Here is an 18145-nt window from a genome sequence, read left to right as displayed (position 1 = left end):
TTCAGGACTGCCCCCTAGGGGGAAGCCAAAAGAATGCAATGTTCAATTCACTGCCTCCCCACCCCAAAAGGCAAGGCTCACTGATATAACCAGAACATAAAAATTCTGCAAGCCAAGCATCCAAAATCCTGTGCTGAGAGAAGTCAGATACTGTGGTCTGTATAAATTGGACAGATTCACCTAATTCCCCTCCTTCACTATCTTCCTTGGCTGCTTCTGAGGGTGCAGTAAATGTCTCCAAATGGTTAGGCCAAAATAAAAAGCTGGTTGGTTCTCTGCCTGCCCAGCGGTATCCGTTACAAGGCTACTATAGACGTAATCCCGTAAATGTCTACAACACGACAAGCATGGGGAACGAGGTGCTCCTCACAGATCAAGAGGTATTTCCTGTCTTCCAATATACATGCAGGTCCTGCTTACCAGCCACAATGCATTTCCTGAAAATTGTTAGACAAGTGCTTGCATAACAAGTCCATGATTTCCATTGATTCTTATGGGAACATTTCTAATCCATGATCTCTCTCTCCTCCCTCCCACCACGGCTTCTTCCTTAAATGGCTGCAGTCAACCAGCAAAGAGACAAAAGAAAAACTCTCCTGCTGTCTGATTTGTCCAACCTCTCTCCCTGTCTCCATGGCCTTTGCCTGAAAATGGCTGTTGGTGACCAGCAGCAAAGTTGTGGCTAATAGTTTCTGGCTTTAATCGAGTGGACAGTGAAGTGTAACTCTCCACCCCCCACCCTTTCATAAAATGCCAGTCTAGACAAGTTTCTTGCTCTTTGCTATAGTCACACATCGCATGCTCCTAGTCCTCAAGTGTTCATAGGTGTGCACAATGCAAGAGAGCAGTGGGTACCACTTACACTTGCTGGAAGCACCTCATGCTGTCCAGGATGTTGAATTGCTGCCAGCGCTTGGAGAAGTTGACTTTGCCATCAATGTAGTCCGGATTCCCCAAGTGGACAAAGGTCAAGTCTTGCAGTATGAGACCTCTGGAGAGAAAGAGGTGTGAAAGTGGAAGATGAAGGCCTTCTGTTATGGTTTGAAATGACAAGTGTGTTCACATAGGTCTATTAATATCTCTGGGTCCAAACCAGAGGGCAGGACTTCAGTTACAGGAGGGTAGATTCCTGGTGAACACCAGGAGAAATGTCTTGATGGGAAGAGCAGTTTTAAAAGGGAACTGTTGACCTAAAGCAGGCGTGGGGAGCCTTTGGCCCTCTGGATGTTGCTAAACTACAACACCCATGATCCCTGGCCATGCTTACTCAGTCTGATGGGATCTCTGCTCCTGACCTGGAGGGATAGTGGTCTCTCATTTGCTGTGAGAGATTTGGCCAGCCATCTGTTGGTGATGACCTTCCTCTGGACTTCCCCAAACTGAGCAGCAGGTGAGGTGGACCAGATGGACTGCAAGACTCCCCTTGCAGCCAGCAGTGAAACCCCAGAGAATGTTTGTCTGTGTGAGCTACTCACAAGTAAGGTATGCAAGGAGGCTCCACCTCTGAGAGGGCAGCTCGGTATGCCCGGAAGGAGGAAGAACTGTCAATCAGAGTGCAATACTCAGCCAGACCCTAGCAGAAGACACAAAACATGAAGACATAGCATGAATTGTCTGAGAGACTGAACACATTTGGATGCTCCACAAATCCAGGTGGGTCGGAGGCAAAAGATGCACCTCTCTGTATTCTGCTATGGGACACAGAAGAATCTAGCACCTCAAGAACCTCATTCCTGGCAAACAGCAATAAAAACGAAAAAGCAAGTGGCTACTAGCTCTCATGGTTGTGGTGAAAAACTTAAGGGCACACACTTTACTACACAGTGTTTCCCATCAACAGCTGATTACTGGTGGCAGCCCGTCTTGTTACTGCAATCCACTGGAAAGAAACTCAAGAGCTTGTGCTAGATAAGGGATACCACCTTTTATGGAATATTGAGATTATACAGGAGAAATCACGCACATTCCAAAATATTGACAAGGAGGATTATCAGCACCAGACTCTTTTCAAATGGTGTGCACTCTTTCATTTCTTACACAGCGAGTGAAACCTTCTCTTCACAACTGTCTGCTCAAGCTTGGGATATTTGGAATTACACCTGACTGTAATATGGTGTGTTCTTCTCTTTCATGTATACTGAAATTGTGGTGATCCAAATGTTTAATGTTTGGTTTGTTGTTTTATAATGTGGATGGCAGGAACAGGGAAGTTGCTTAATTTGGTTTTTTTTAATTATGGTTTTCTCCCTTCTTCCCCCACCTCACTCCTTCTTTCTCCCTTCTTTCTTTTTCCGTTTTGCTCTTCTCTTTTGCTATGCTCCTGTTGTCATTTTTTATGTACCGTCACTGTTGAAAATACTGTAAGAAGCTATTTACCAAAAAAACAAACAAACCCAAAATGAGTTGACAACTGGCAGCAGAAGGCATTGAGTGGTTCCTTTGAAAAGCACTGCCTTTAAGGCAAGGTGTACATGTTAGCCAATGCAGTACCCTCCAGATGTGGTTGGGCTACAGCTTCTGTCATCCCTGGCTGGCTAGGCCTGATGGGGTGGTGGAGGAGTCTAACAACATCTGGAAGGTTTTGTTCATACAAAACATCTTCATCTGCTTCAAGGAGCAAAGACTGAAGTACCAGGGAAGAGCAAAGCGGGAGTGAGCTCCTCTGTGGTATGCAGAGTGTGGCTTCTGAATTTGGCTAGACAGCTGACTTTACCTTTTGCAATCCCACACAGAGAAATATTAGTAGAGTAAAAATAGCAAAGTTGCTTATTTTAGGAAGTGCATTAACTTGGACAGAAAAGACTGTAGTTTTATGCTAACTAACTAGTCAAGAGGAAACAAGGGCAGCCATGTTTGCTCTTTGTTCTTTCTAGTGCTGGACTTTTAACTTTTGGAAACATAGGACGAAAACATTTTTGAAAAGATATATATTGAAAAACCGACCTCTGAGGTTTGTTTCTGCCACTCGAGCCTCCGGATGGGTGCTGAATCCAGGGCAGAGAGTATAGCCAAGTAGGAGTTGAAGTTGTTGAGCTTTCGTAAGTGCTGGAGCAAAACGGAAAAAAGAGGACGAAGGGTTGGAGGTGTTCCAAGGTGTTCTGGGGTGGGGGGAGAAGGTGGCAGTGTGGCATAGTAGTTAGAATGCTGGGCTTGGGCCTTGGAGAGACCAGGATTCAAATCCCCACTTGGGCAGGAAGCTCACTGGGTGGCCTTGGGGCAGTCACTCTGCTGCTTAGCCAACTACAAGGTTATCCTCACAATGTTGTTGTGGGGATAAAATGGGGAGGGGGCCAACCACGCATGCTCCTTGGAGGAAAGGTGGGATATAAACACATGAAGCAAAATGAAATGAAAGGCCACTTGTCAGGGCAAAGGGTTGGGTTGTGGGCAGATGTAGAACTTCCTGGAATTTGGTAACACCTTAGTCCTGGAACTGTGGATCAGGTGAGTCTGCTTTGGAATTTGGACCTGCCAAAATTCACTAAGCATCTCCAGTCTGACCCACACAGGTGTATCCCTAGATCGGGCTTCAGCCTTAGGCTGTGACATCACTGAGGTTCAAACCTCCAAGTCCCTGGGCACTCACAATGATGTTTGTGGTGGTAATAGCAACCCTTTGCAGGACTTACCTTCATGATCTTTATAAACTTCAGGAGCAACCTCTCTCGGTCCTGGGCTTTCTCCTGCTGCATAATTATTGAGCGGACCCTGTGAGTTTGCAGATTGGGAGAGATGCAACAACGCAGCCATCAGGATTAAACAGTTCAAGCAGGTTTCTGATCCAGGAATCCCTGCTGAGCTGCTAAGCGCTGGCTGAAGCACCAGTAATGTTGGCTTCCTGATTCATCTTGGCTGGTAGTCCTGGAAGACCTGCCCCCTGCCTCGCTGGCCTTTTTCCATCTGGCCTGGGAGGGCAGCGTCCTGACTGTCTCCAGCTACAAAAGCTGAGGCTGTGGAACAGAATCTAGGGCTGGGGTGCCTTTTAGGGGGTTTGTTGGGGATGGGATTGTTGCTGGCGTTGCTGTTAATTTTTTGGCTCTTATGATTCTATGTGGAAATTGTTAAATTTGGTTGTTTTGTTTAATGTTTGTTTTTGGTGTTTTGTTTATTGTTTAAAATGATTGCTCTCTTGCGCAAAAAGCTTTCCTCTCTCTTTCTCAATGACCAAGAAGCATGTGCACCTCCTACACACAGGAACTAATCTGCAGCACTCACTTTCAGAACAGCAGACAGTGGAACACATTTCTTGATGTTTGTGAGTCAGTGCGTTACATTTTTCCTAGCAGGGATCCCAATGTCAGCCTTGTCCTATTTCCCACCACCGCCCCAAAACCTGGCAGGATGAGGAAGGCTCTGTCGCCCCCAGCAACCTTTCCTGAGGACTAGTAGATTGTGCTAACTCAAAAGGTGGGTTGGTTGGTGAGAGGGGAAAAGGCAATTTATAAGGGAAGGGCTCAATATTATATGAAGAATCAAATGAAGAATAAGATATTCTTTTCCCTGTTCCCTTCTTTCTTTTTTCCTTTTTCCTGTAAGCTTTCTCTACCTTCCTGTCCTTTCCTTGTTCTTCTTACCTGGCCTGTGTTTTTATTTAGATTAGCTTTGATAAAAAGATATTTGATATTAATTTGTGTATTCCTTTTTTCCAAATTTTAATAAAATTTATTCAAAAAGAAAAGAAGTATTGTCTACACTGGCTGGCAGCCGCTCTCTTGGGTTTCAGAAGAGGGAACTTTCCCATACCTGCAGATGCTGTCGACTGAACCTGGATTCTTTTGCATTTAAAGCAGACACTCTGTTGCTGAGCTGTGAACATCAGCCTGGGGCCCTCCAGCTGTTTTGAACTACAACTCTCATCAGCCCCAGGAAGCAGGGGCTGATGGGAGATGTATTCCAAGGCATCTATAGGGCACCTAATTGGTGACGGCTAGTCTACACTAATTGGCAGTGACCCTCCAGGACAGGATTTCAGATAGAACTCTTCCCCTATCTGAAGATGCTGGGGATCAAGCATAAGATCATCTATGTGCAAAGTGCAGGCTCCACCGCCAGAGCTATGTTCTTTCCCTCAAATTAATGCATGTGTGGGAAGATGCAAAGTGCTATGCTGGGAGGGCATGAACAAGCCAGATTTGATTTCATGGGGGGGAGGAGGATGTTTTGCCTGGAGATCACATCTAGCATGGCCTGGTGTAGTGGTTAGAATGTTGGCCAGTCACTAGCCTACCTCAGAGGACTGTTGTGAAGATAAAATATAGGAAAGGGGAGGAAGAACTGTGTAGGCAACCTTGCATTCAGAAAGGTGAACTGTAGTAAATAGATAAACAACACTTCATGGTGCTACTCTGAATAAAAACGAACCTCTTAGACCTCCAAAGCCTGCCTCTTGTCAAAAAATGTGAGCCACAAACCAGGGACTTCCTTTGTGCATTGCTCAGAACCGCAGCCCTTCCTGTGATCCCTCAAAATACACACACGCTCTTGTCATCAATGCAGCTTCCCCTCCCAAGAAAATATGCAACTCCGAAAACCAGACAGGAAGTGAGATTTGTTGCTCTTTTGTCTTTCTTACCAGTAGGACATGTTATTAAAGTGCTCGGTGAATTGTGTCAAGTTGGGGCTTTTCTCTTCATTCTGCTCTTTTGCCCAAAGCAGAACTTCAGGGATCTGCAAAGGGAAAAAAAAAAAGGTGACAAAAGGGACAAAAGTTGATTGTCCCTTTTGCCACTGAAAACACAGATACGTCCAGGGAAGGGAGGGCTTCCCCTTGACACCGAGAGCTGCCTAAGCTGCACTGTCAAAATGTCAATGCGTGCAACTGCTTACTTCTCTTATAAATATTCAGGAATCTAGTAGGACAGTTCCAACTATACATAAAATGGTTTGGTCTTTTAAAGGTAAAAACAGGATCAGTTGAAGAATGGATAGATGAATGAAGAAAAATGAAATGCAAATCCAATTCATGGAGTCAATGGTTTTGATGATAGGTTATAGAAACAACAACAATGAATGCTGTAAAGGGAACATTAGTACTGTATTTTACAGTAGATTGCATGTTATGTTAAGTGGAAGATTCTTAATTCTATATGTAGAATAGGACGTGTGCTTTAAAGAAATGGAATCTGAATCTGAAATACAGCTCAAGGCGAGAGGAAGGCTAATTTATATTAATACTTTAATCAATAACCTTGATAAAGGGAGTAACCTTGGGGTAACCTTGCAAAGGGAGTAAGGATAAGTCTCCTCCATGTGGTGCAAGTAATCAATATTACTTTTGCAATAGTTTGGTATGGGTAATAATAAGAAAATATATTTAAAAAAGAAAACTCTGTCTGTGTGTGTGTGTGTGTGTATTAAAAAGTTGCATCCCGCCCTGGAAAAGTTGTTTGGGAGGGAGGCCAGCACACATCACATCCGCACCATATATTTAAAGCACATCTATCCCATGTTAACAGTCTTGTGATTCCCCAAAGCATTCTTGGAAACAGTAGCTTAGCCCTTTCAGAGCTTTAAGTCCCAGCACCCTTAACAAACAACAGTGCCCAGGATTCTTCGGGAGACGCCATGTGTTTTAAATGTGAATGTGACCCCAGGAACCAGAAAACCGTGGAGTTAGCAGGCAGCCACCTATGAGTGGTGCTTTGGGCTAACATGAGCCTTTCGCCTTTTCACAAAATGTATTTCTTGTGGGACAGTGGCTGTTCTCCCTCTAAGTATGGTTTAGGTGCTTCTTCTACAAGAATACAGGCCAGCTCTGACATGTTGTTTGTAATACCTCAATTTTATAAAAGAGCTCTGCATCCAGGAGGGTCAGTTGTTCTGCTATCTCATGGCTGTGGAAATCGTGGAGGGTCCCTGGTCTGGACAAGGAAAGAATGAAAAAGGTGATGCACAAGCTCTGAAGTGTCTTAGTTTGCTCTTCCTTTTTAAGCCTCCCCAAGTTTCTAGTCATTTTAGTTCCAGAGGGATGTTTGCACACGTGTGGTGACATCTCAGAAACTAGTAAGGTAGGATAAATATATATATAGGTGCCGCCCCCAGCTTCCTGAACTTTTTTAGCAGGTTCCCACTCAATGGGACTGCTGTCCTGTTGACCTAAAAGTACTCCAGAGTAGTGAGGAAAAGAAATCATACACAATAATGTGGGCACCAAGAAGCACTTCAAGTGTGGTACAATTCACTCCAACGAACTGCAAGTATTGCATTCTACTCTGGCACTGAATACTTGCGAGAAATTATATATGATTAAAGCAATTTGAACCTTGCAAGTGCCAGATGTTTTGCAAAAGATATTTGAGCAAATATACTTCACAAAGACTTTGGGATCCTTGGCTTGAGACTGGGTTTCCCCCTACTTTTGAGGGAAGACCAAAAACAGCACCATCTCACCTGGCTGCCACCCATCGAGCCGCAAGAGGTTTGATCGAGTTGGTGTATCGCAGCATTTTCTTCTGATCCACTTTGTCAAGGATGTTTTTGCGCAGGACTCTGGCAAGGCTGAGCTCCCCATTGCAGACCAAGCGGAACACAAGGTCCATGAGCAGCTTGAGGATCTCCTCCGTCAGCTCCACCAAACTGAGAAAGAAAATGTGTGAGAAACCTAGGGCAAGTCCCCTTCAGCCAGTATATGTGCATGTGCTACACTCACCCACACCATTTATAACCAGTGCTTTTTACCCCAAAAAGCTGTCTAAAAAGACATGGCACGTGAGGGAAAGAGAGGAGGAAAAATACAAGCACAAGGTCCTGAATTTACAGCCAATATCAGAGGCTGACTTTTGGAAAATATATATATCAGAGGCTGACTTGCTTTCAATAAAGAACAAAACTACTTCCCCTCACCCCCAACATCAGAGCCAGGAGCAGAGCTGGTGACAATCTCTAGGCTGGCTCCTGCTATGGTCATATTTAATGAAAACTCTTCATTCTGATGATGTGAGTTTTCGCTTATTTTTAAAAAGGCACGAAAACCAGCTGCTAGTCCTCATGATCGCAGCAGAAAAAGTTCTGTTTTCTGCATCTGTTAAGAAGCATGGCCTTATCATCTGCCCCAAAATCTGTGCTGTGAAGCAGCTAAATGGTGCAGGTCTAATAACTTCTCAATTAATGCATGTTTAATGCTTTGAAAAATACATAAAGACCAGCAGTAGTGGTGATTGGGTTGTAGTAGTTTCTCATCAGCATGAACTGTAGGGACTTCTGTCCATTGCCCTGGGTAACCTTGCAAAGGGAGTAAGGATAAGTCTCCTCCATGTGGTGCAATGATTGGCATTTCAGATCCATGCAACTGTGATTAGAAAGTGAGAAAAAACTCGCTCACCACAGCTCATCCACAACTCGGACCAGGACGAAGAAGGTGTTCTTGCTTACTCGCTTCTTGAAGGTGTCTGGACAGTGGCAGAATTTCTCATATGTTGAGGGGCAAGTTAAAGGACTAACATGACATAGCTGAGTTGCAAGGACCAAACCAATGCAGAAGACCTTAAGGTACCTCTCATTTACAGTGAACCCTCCAGTTCTGAACCTGGGTGGGCAGCCTCAGGGAGAAGTACTAAACTCAAGTATCACCAACCTGTTGCCAGTCCAGATGACACAAGACTACAACTCCCATCACCCCTGGACATGCTGGCAGGGGATAATGGGAGCTGGAGTCTAGCAACATCTGGAGGGCCAAGGGATCCCAATTCCTGGGCTGCAGCAGGCTAAGAAGAAACAGTTGCATGTTATCTTCCTGGTTCCAGGATAACTCTGCCCACCTAGGAAGCCTGTTTGGTTCTTCCTGGCCCGGCTTGGCTCTAAATGCTCCTAGGTAAGGTCAGATCCGGTTTCTCCCAAAGAGCTCAAAGACCCCATTCTACTAAGACTCGTACCCAGAGCTCCTGGCTGACATGCCGGGATTCATGTGCACCCAAGCACACTGCAAAAATAATAGCCAGTTGCTAGTCGTCATAATTACAAAGGAAAAGTTCAGCAGTCTGTTGGCCATCCCTATTCCCAAAGCACAGTGCCGCTTCCAGCTGCCCAGAGTGGCTGGGGAAACTCAGTTAAATGGATGGGGTATAAATATTATTGTTATTATTATTACTATTCCAAAGCTTCTGCTTCTCATCCAGCTTGAAACCTATAAGGCAAAGCAGATATAACAGTACAGATCTAATAACCCACATCCCTGAGAGGCGTCGCAGAAAGAAAGGAGATGCAGAAATAAAAGCGAACAGGCGCTTTACACACACACACACACACACACACACACACACACACACACCCCTTCATTCCTGCCTTCTGCCTGAGAGGAGAATGCTGCTGCTCTCATTCCTGCCTGTGCAGATGGGAGCATAGATTTATAGCTTCTGGCCACGAGGAAAGGATTTCCACCGACAGCTGGGAGGAGGGCAGTGCAGAGGCTGCTGCGTCACATTAATCAGCAGCAGCAGGGGCCATTTCTTGGCAGCAGGTGGCAGTGATGAGCCAGGTGTGGCACCATGCCTCTGGAACACGCTGGCACACGACCGGCAAAGCCACAAGGCCTGTACGCTCAAGTGGAGAACGTGGGTGGTTTAGAAAAATATATCGCCCTAGGACAAAGGCAGAAAGGATGGCATTCTGCAACACTAAGGGAAGGCATCACTCCTTTTGTGTGCAGGAGTGGAAGGGAAGGTGGGGAGAGGTGAATGAGAGCCACAAACACCCCTACCGTTGCAGAAAGATTGGGGGCGGGGAGTCATTTGCAGCCCAAGGGCCATATTTCCTAATGGGATACCTTGTGGGGGCCACACAGGAGGGCCAGTGGCAAGAATGGGCAGAGGAATGGATGTAAAATTTATATTTGTACATTAGGCAAGTTCCTACACACGCACGTGCGCGCGCGCACACACACACACACCACTCTACCCTCCAACCAGGCAAGTAAGAGGCACTATCAGAGTTCAAGGATGCATTCCAGCTTGACAAAAGAACTCAGATTTTGTTGCAAGGCCAGTGAGAGGTGTGTGGTGTGTGTGTCCTGAAGAGAAGAGTTGTGACCTGGAGATAGTTCCAAAGGTCAGACAAGAGAGGCCTGAAGGGCTTCATTTGGCCTCCAGAACTGAAGAAGATGGTTGTGGGAAGGAGACGGATTGGCAAGAACTGCCATCTACCCTGAAACCTTAAAGAGAAACTGTAGCCCTTATGAAAGATGCTGATGGATAAATCTGTCAATTCTGGTTACTCTCTGATTTTCGTTTTTAAGGTTCAGATCAACCCATTCCTGCATCTATTTACACATGTCTCCCCACCCCCCAAAAAAGTCTGTGTGAAAACAGCAAGCGACTTCCATGCACATTTCTCCTGATACATATGTAGCTCTGTATGCAGGTTTCCTGCTATGGTCCCACTAAGCACTTCTCCTTGAAGCAGGTGGTGGGGAGAGAATGGGTAAGAAGCCTGCACTTCACAGGCTTCTTTAGCCTTTTCTCTGCTTGCTCTCCTGCAGCTCACTTAAAGGAGAAGTTCCTGCCCATCAGCTGACATCACCAGTGAAGACAGTAGGTGGGCTTTATTTGTGGGGAAATGGCATTGCAGGCAAAACTGGACCCCCTTGGTGCGCCAAGATTGGCCCAAAGGGTGGAGGTTTCCCACCCCCAATCCACCCCCCATTTTCTGTGCCCGCTTTTGGGTTGGGGAACTGCATCACAAAATTCAGAAAAGTGCAAATTTCAAAATATAGCTGTGTCTCAGCTTGTGAATGTGATGGATGCCTAAGGAGAGAAAACACGACAGCATCCAGGGAGTGGCCACAGTGCAATGGTCCCCCTTCCAGCTCAAATGGAAATCTAAATATTCCCTTCTTTTTGTCCAAAGACTCCTCTTCTTACAACCTGGTTCCTGGGGGGTGGAAGAAGAGAGAAACCTCAAGCTTCTTCACACCACCTTGTTTTGAATCTTTGGGTACAACTGACAACCCAAAGGAATATAGAAAGCTGCCTTCTACCTAGCTTAGTACTGCCCAGACTGACTGACAGTGGCTCTCCAGGGTTTCAGGCAAAAGGACATTCTCAGCCCTACCTGGAGAGGATGGAGAATGGACTTGGGACCTTCGGCATGCAAAGTGGGTGCCCTGAGCTATGGCCTTTCTCCTAAAATGAAAGCAAGGATCTGGTCCTCATGTTCCTGAAAAAAGTTGATTTTAAATAGGAACCTAAGGAACTGCCTTATGCTGAGTCGGACCAATGGTCCATCTAACTAGACAATAGAGTGTACGGCATCAGTTCTTTAGGATTTCAAGCAGGAGTCTTTTACCTGGAGATGTTGGTGATTGAGACCTTCTGCACGTAAAGCAGATACTCTGCCAATGCGCTACGGAAGGGCCACACTGACACTGTTCTAAACTGACTAGGGGTTCTGCCTCTTGGAAGGTAGACACTCTGCACAATTTGGGGAGGGGAGAGAGAGGTGGGGAGATTTGCTGAGTGTTTGAAAGGATATCTGTATTGCAGTTTTTTGATGAGGTCTTCAGGTGTGATGAACGTGCGGTAAGTGGTCAAAAAGGCCTCACAGTACAGCACCAAATCTGTTGAGGACAAAAGAAGAAAGAGAAGAAAAGATAAGACACCTGTCAATCAACAGAACAGCTTTTACCCAATATGGTGCCCTCTCAATGTTTTGGACTACAACGCTCATCCGTCCTAGCAAGCATGCCTAAGGGGAAGAATCAAACAGAAACACTGATCATGGTTAGGGGGTCAGGAAGCCAGAGAGAGAATTGGAACACATGACTCTAAGGCACAACCCTAACACCCAAACCACAGTGCGTTGTTGTTGCTGCTGCTAATAACTGTATCTATTAAATTTCTTACCCACTCTTCATTCATCATGATGCTCCAATACAACTCTCAAAATCAATCAAGAAAAGAGATGTTGTAGCAAACAATATCACAGTAAAGAAGGGCAACTTCAGCGTGTTCAGTTGCATGGGAATCTAGTTACCATTCAGTGGGCTGTGCCTTACTCAGAGTAGACCCACAGAAATTTATAAGATGCTTAGGTACATTAACTTCAATGAGCCAATTCTTGAGTGGAACTAGTTGGGTAGAATGCAGCCAAATTTAATACGTGAGCACTGCAGAGTCAACTTCGAAGCTCTTGCTAAGCAAAAACAACAATCAGAACTGTACTGTAAATGGAAATGACTGACAATAGGCAAACAACAAGCCCGCATACCCCAATGAAATCTACAGTGGCCCCACTTGCAGACAGGGAGCTAACACGCTCCCTTCCGCAGATGCACACAACTATAACTGTTGCAGCGAATGTTATCTCTTGTCTGATTGCAGCTAAGCAGAATCCTCCTTTGCGTGTTGCCCCTGATTCAAAGCTCCTGCCTGCTCTGATCTGCAAAACGTGACAAGTTATGTGGGGAGTTTTCAGCAAGCCACTCTCACTTCTGTGATACCTTTCCTGTCGGTCTCTGTGGCGTGGACCAAGAGGATGTCACCCGAACCGCCACGAACATCTGGTCCATCGTCGCCCTGTATGAGAAGCAAAACAAATGGAGATTGTGCTTCAGGTGGCTCCCCAGGAACTAAGGAAACCTGCTTCACACCAGGTTAGACCATTGGTCCATTTTCAACATTGTCATCTGTGACAAGAAGCTGCCTTATACTGACTCAGTCCATCACCCAAGAGCTCAGGACCAACTTCAATCAGATCTCTGGGGTTCAGGTAGGGGGTTTCTCTCAGCTAGGGCTGCCATACTTCGAAGAGCAAAAAAGAGGACGCCATGACGGCCATTCAACGCAATTAAATGCAATTTGTCTCAAATTTCACCCCTGAAAAAGAGGACGTGTCCTGGAAAAAGAGGACACATGGCAACCAAAGCCCTGCCTGAAGACACCAGGAATTGAACCTGGGGCCTTCTGTTTGTGAAGTGAGTTGAGCCCCTGCCTTTGCCTTCTGGGAGACCCTGGTGCCTGAACAGACTAGTAAGCCACACAGAAATTCCTCACGCTGCATGCTGAGTCTTGAGCTGGGGGGTGGGGAGATATCTGGGCTTGCTATCGCCCTGGAGGTGACCTCCAGCCCAAACTTGACTTTGTTTTGTCAGACTAAAGGGAGTGGGCAGACACCTGTGAACTCTTGAGGCTTGCGAGGAGAAGGAAAATTTGTGTGTGTGTCACTGGAGGTTACGTGGGGGCCAGTGTGAGTGGGCTTTGGTGTATCGTGAGCCAGATCCCACCACCACGAGGAACCATTGGATCAGATCTTGAAGGTGCACATCAAAAGGCTGAGTGAAACGGATTAACTCTAAAGGTGTTACTTGGAAAGCCCATGCAGACCCCACAGGGATGGAGCGATTACATTCCGACATTCTGAAGTTACTCATCCTTGCATTAGAGCAGGTGTAGGGAGGACCTGTGACCCTACAGATGCTCACAAACTACAATCTGCATCATCCCTGGCCATTGGTCACGCTTGCTGGGGCTGTTGGGAACTGTAGTTCAGCAACAGCTGGAGGATCATAGCTTCCCCACACCTGAATTAGAGGAATGATTTTTTGAGCGGCGGGGGAAGATACCACACAGACCTGATTTTAAAGCGTTACATGTGCAAAAGACGTCAAAATGGCGCCTGGCTCTTCATAGAAAAGAACACCAGGAGGGCTGGCGGATGGCTACCAGCATCTATCAGAGAAATTATGTTCATGACACAATCCTTGAGCTATTTCTCTGGCAAGGCTCCTGGAATTCCACTTAAGATATGAGTAATGGCTTCTCCCTGCCTGCTGGCGGATCGTGGCTGGCCAGAGCACTTCTCCTGCCTCCTGCTCAAAAAACACATGCAGCATGTGCCCACAAATGATCAATCGCTGCTCTCTTCCAGACAGGACCTCTTGACAGTCTGAGAGCTTCAAAGGCCCAGCCTCACTCCCTGGAGCCCCAGGAAAGCAAGTGAGCCAGGCTGCTTGGCAGAGGACCCACTGGGGCTCGCTCTTTCTTTCTTTCTTTCTTTCTTTCTTTCTTTCTTTCTTTCTTTCTCTCTCTCTCTCTCTCTCTCTCTCTCTCTTTCTTTCTTTCTTTCTCCAAAGCAGCCGTTTAGGGGAATAACTGGGAATCAAGGCTGCTTGTCAAGCAAGCATTGCTTGTGTGCTGGCATGCAGTTTGTGGCACCCCAAGAACTCCAGCTTTCATTTTAAAAGAAAGCAAAGTTTCTAGTTCAATGGTGGGGGTGGAGATACGTTTCAAAGTGTGTGTTCATAGCACCCAATGCAGAACACTTTTCTGCTTGACAATTGGCTGCCAAGGACCAATAAAATAAAAGAAAGTTTACACCAGTAGTGACGGCAGAAGCATGTTTTGGGGGGTTGGGCCTATGATGATGTTAACTCTTCACTACCCAGGCCATGAATAAAATTTTTTCCAGGTCAATACAAGTTTCTTCAAAGTTTCAAAACTTGCAGCAGCCCTAAGGTCTAGTAACTTGTTTTACTGTTTTACAAGTCCCATCCAGCAGTAAGGTTCTATGTGAAACGAAAGGACACTCAGCTGTGCTGCTTGCTAACACGAAAACATTAGATCAAGGGTTCAGCTCTGACATTTGGTTTAGCATTCAATCCAATTTGATTCGGGCCTGAATATGATAGCATAAAAGCCATGCTGCTGCTGGACTAACCTCTTGCTTCAATGTCAACCTGGCCATGATTTCATTGTGGTCAGTCAAGGACAGTTCATCTACTTCCTCCTCCGGTTGGGAAGACTCTGAAGATTCTGCTGACTTCTGTTGCCTGGGTGCGGAACAAGAGATGGTTATTGCCAAGTTCCTAGCCCACAGTGTAGCTGGTGTTTCAAAGAAATGTTAACATATGCAAGACGTAGGTCTCTGACCAAAGGAGGTCACAATCAACATATTGATTATGGGTGGAGATAAGGCAAAGCTAACAAGTGATGGAGATGAACACACACGAGAAAAGTGTGTTGGGGGGGGGGGAGAAGGTTCTAGTCTTCATGGTGTTATGAGGGGGAAGCCTGCCTTATGATGACAAGCTGACTGATACAGACTCAAAGGAGCCATGGTGGAAATGACAAGCTTCTATACTCAAGAATATGGGACTTAAATCTAGCCCCCTGCCCCCGCCTTCCATTTCCCAGCCCTTGGTTTTGAAGTTTGGCCAAGCTGCTCTGCTGAGCCTGCCAGCCCCAGGATAAAAGTTTTTTGACACCCCTACATCCCTTCCAGCAAATCTTCTGGCAGTTCCCTCTTTGTGAGAAGTGAGGTTACAGGGGACCAGGCAGAGGGCCTTCTCGGTAGTGGCGCCCACCTTGTGCAATGCCCTCCTGTCAGATGTCAAGGAAATAAACAACTATCTGACTTTTAGAAGACACCTGAAGGCAGCCCTGTCAGGTGTGCAACCCAGTCAAATGAAATAATAATAATAATAATAATAATAATAATAATAATAATAATAATTACAACCAAGATTCCATCTCCAGTTGTGGATGGCAGATTTCAAATATATGAAGGCATGGTAATAATACTTATTCTTTTGCAAAACTGCATTGTAAATTTCTTGTGGACTTTTTCCTGAGGGAGAAGATGCATAAATCCAGCAAACTGATTACCCTAAACATATAAACAGGGCAACAGGAGCCCCACCTTTCACTCTCATCTTGGTTCTCCTTCCCTTGGGTGCTGCTCAGAGAAGCAGAGTCCTTGGCATGACAGTCTTTTATTGCTGGGGATTCCTGCCAAAGAAACAAGCTTTGCGTTATTAACACAGGACCTCTCACCAGGGGTGCCAACTCAATGTGCAGTGTCTAATTAACCCACCTGTACAAATTAAACACACCAACAGAATACGCACAACTCAGTTAGAACGGGGGTTGTATCCAACGAAGGCCCCATCTGCACTATACATTTAAAGTATTACCAAATCACTTTAAACAGTCACAGCTTCCCGCAAAGAATCCTGGGAAGTGTAGTTTGTAAAGTGTGTTGAGAGTTGCTAGGCAACCATATTGCCCTTACAGAGTTACCAATCCCAGAGTGGTTTATCTGTCAATGCCTCTTTCCAGGGAACTCTGAGAATTGAAGCTGTGTTAGGGAAATAGTGGTCTCCTAACAACTAAATAAATGACACTTTATCCTAAGCAAATGACACTTTCCACGATTTTTGGGCTGGGGAGGAGCCATGACTGGTTAAGTGGTGTGATACTGCTTTAAATGTATGAGGTGAATGTAGCTTGAGAGGGCCCACTAAAATCATTAGCTAGGATGAAGTTTAGCCCATTGATGTCAATGGGTCTACCCTCAAGTATAACATAACTGGGGGAATCAGCTCCCCGGTCACCTAACAGGGGTTGGGAGTCTGTATCCCTGCAGAGATTCTCATGACCCTCCGTCAGCATTGCCCATGTTCAGGGATGATGGGAACTGCCATTCATATTTCAGCAAGATTTGGATGGCTAGAGGTTCTCTGTTCTTGACTCACACGCTGTTATTGTTTCATTTGAGTCACTGTGACATGAAATCGAATGCCAATCACCATTGGCAAGTTTTAAAATCATTGCCGACTGGGTGCCAACCCATTGGCTTTGGGCAAATATTCAACAAAGTCTGCAACAGCCATGTGTGAGCAACATCAATGTACCTTTTAAAATTGCATCATGGAGTGGGTGGGTGGGTGTTATCTGACAGCAATGAGCGGAGTGAAGAGCTGTTGTTTCCCAGCCCAGCAGAAATCAGGGTCATGCATAAACAAATCCCTCATTTGGAGGAAGCTGAAAAAGCCTCATCACTCCCGCCCTCCCCCCGCCACTTGGGAGTGCCAAGTTCCAGGCTTAATAAGCTTCCATCTCAGGGCGATGGGCCAGAACTAAGTAGCAGGAATGGGAAGATTACTTCCTACTTGGCTTGATGAGATCCTTGGCTATTATCTCGGTACTGAAAAGTCCATTAGGACATGACTGAACCACCAGGCACAGCCTCATCCTCTCTCCTCAATTGCACCCATGAGGCTCTGCCACTGACCAGAAGTTCCCTCTCAATTAGTGGACCTGGACTACAGCTGCAGGCCACCTCTAAGCAGGAACGCACAGGAGGAAGTAGAAAGTACAAGTCTCTGCTGCCATCAAAGGGTTACACTTTATTTCAAGTGCTGGATTAGACCCCCACAACTAGAAACACAGAGATGAGCAGTGGGAAAAGTGCAGCTCCTGTTATCTCCTCTTCCATGCTTTTTGTCTAAAAGAATAGCCCTCCCTGAAGTTCCTCCTTTGCAGCTGGTTGCCCAAACATGGCAAGGAGTGGTCCTTAAGGTGATCGAGGCTCTGCCCTCCCCCCCCACCTCAGCCAGGCCGCACCTGCCTTCCTTAGTGTCCGCCATCTTCTATGACCGTATCACGAACCACAAGTGTAAATCACTTTAGTGCACGGTAAGGAAGAGGAAGTTCGGACACAAAATGGAGAAGGGCATTGGCCAATCGCAGTGGGAAGGGGGTGGAGGAAGAGCTCCAAACAGCCAACCATGCCCTTGCTGGATTACTCCATTCCGCCCCCCCCTATTATTATTTAATAATATTTGACCGCTGAGAATGCGTAGGTCTTCTCTCTTTCTGCACTCCTGAACAGAGTCCCCCCAACACCCGCCACCAAATTTTTCTATACTTCTGTAAAGCTTCAAAGTCCCCCTCCCCACCCTGCCTTCCATTTGGGCATGGATAGTGACAGCTTGTTTATGCAGACACATGCGAGCACACCCGCCCCCCACTGAGAGTTCACTTTTAGTATCCAGATAATGATGTAACAACTAAGCAACTGGACTCTTTTCTGATCAAATTATTTCACGGCCCCAGAATGTCATCACAATGCTTAAACCAGGATGGGGGGGGGAAGGGTAGTTTGGGATCTACTGGTATATCTCTGGTTGATTTCAAGCAGATCAGAAAGGATTGTTTAGCAAAGGCAACGACAAAATGCCGTCGTCATCCCCCCATCCACCTTTATATTATATTGCTGAAATGTAGAAAGCTTACAGGTGGAACAGGGGAAGATAACCATAAGCTAGTTTGGGTGTGTGTGTGTGTGTGGGTGTGGGTGTGTGCAGAAGGGACTGTGGCCGCAGTTCAGTACTGGTATTCAAAACCAATTCCTAGACTCAGGATCTTTCAACTGT

General features: G+C 46.0%; 1 protein-coding gene across 11 annotated transcripts in view; it reads right to left on the bottom strand.

The window, feature by feature from the left end:
- Positions 1-18145, bottom strand: part of RAPGEF1 (Rap guanine nucleotide exchange factor 1) — a 109300-nt gene that overhangs the window by 4195 nt on the left and 86960 nt on the right. For 9 of the 11 annotated variants that reach the window (XM_083485512.1, XM_083485516.1, XM_083485518.1 and 6 more), the window contains 12 exons: positions 15628-15716; positions 14647-14758; positions 12431-12506; positions 11464-11548; positions 8321-8413; positions 7390-7575; positions 6776-6860; positions 5573-5667; positions 3630-3708; positions 2944-3045; positions 1476-1573; positions 863-991 (listed from right to left, as the gene is read on the bottom strand). In XM_083485512.1, coding sequence (XP_083341638.1) covers positions 863-991; positions 1476-1573; positions 2944-3045; positions 3630-3708; positions 5573-5667; positions 6776-6860; positions 7390-7575; positions 8321-8413; positions 11464-11548; positions 12431-12506; positions 14647-14758; positions 15628-15716 — 1229 coding nt within the window. The remainder of the gene's footprint in view (positions 1-862; positions 992-1475; positions 1574-2943; positions 3046-3629; positions 3709-5572; positions 5668-6775; positions 6861-7389; positions 7576-8320; positions 8414-11463; positions 11549-12430; positions 12507-14646; positions 14759-15627; positions 15717-18145) is intronic. The other 2 variants (XR_014521521.1, XR_014521522.1) reach the window with 1 other exon arrangement.

The sequence above is a fragment of the Podarcis liolepis genome, assembly GCF_965112155.1.
Source record: "Podarcis liolepis genome assembly, chromosome: Z".
Lineage (NCBI taxonomy): Eukaryota > Metazoa > Chordata > Lepidosauria > Squamata > Lacertidae > Podarcis > Podarcis liolepis.
The sequence above is the reverse complement of the archived record's forward strand: the minus strand, read 5'-3'. Positions and strand labels throughout refer to the sequence as shown.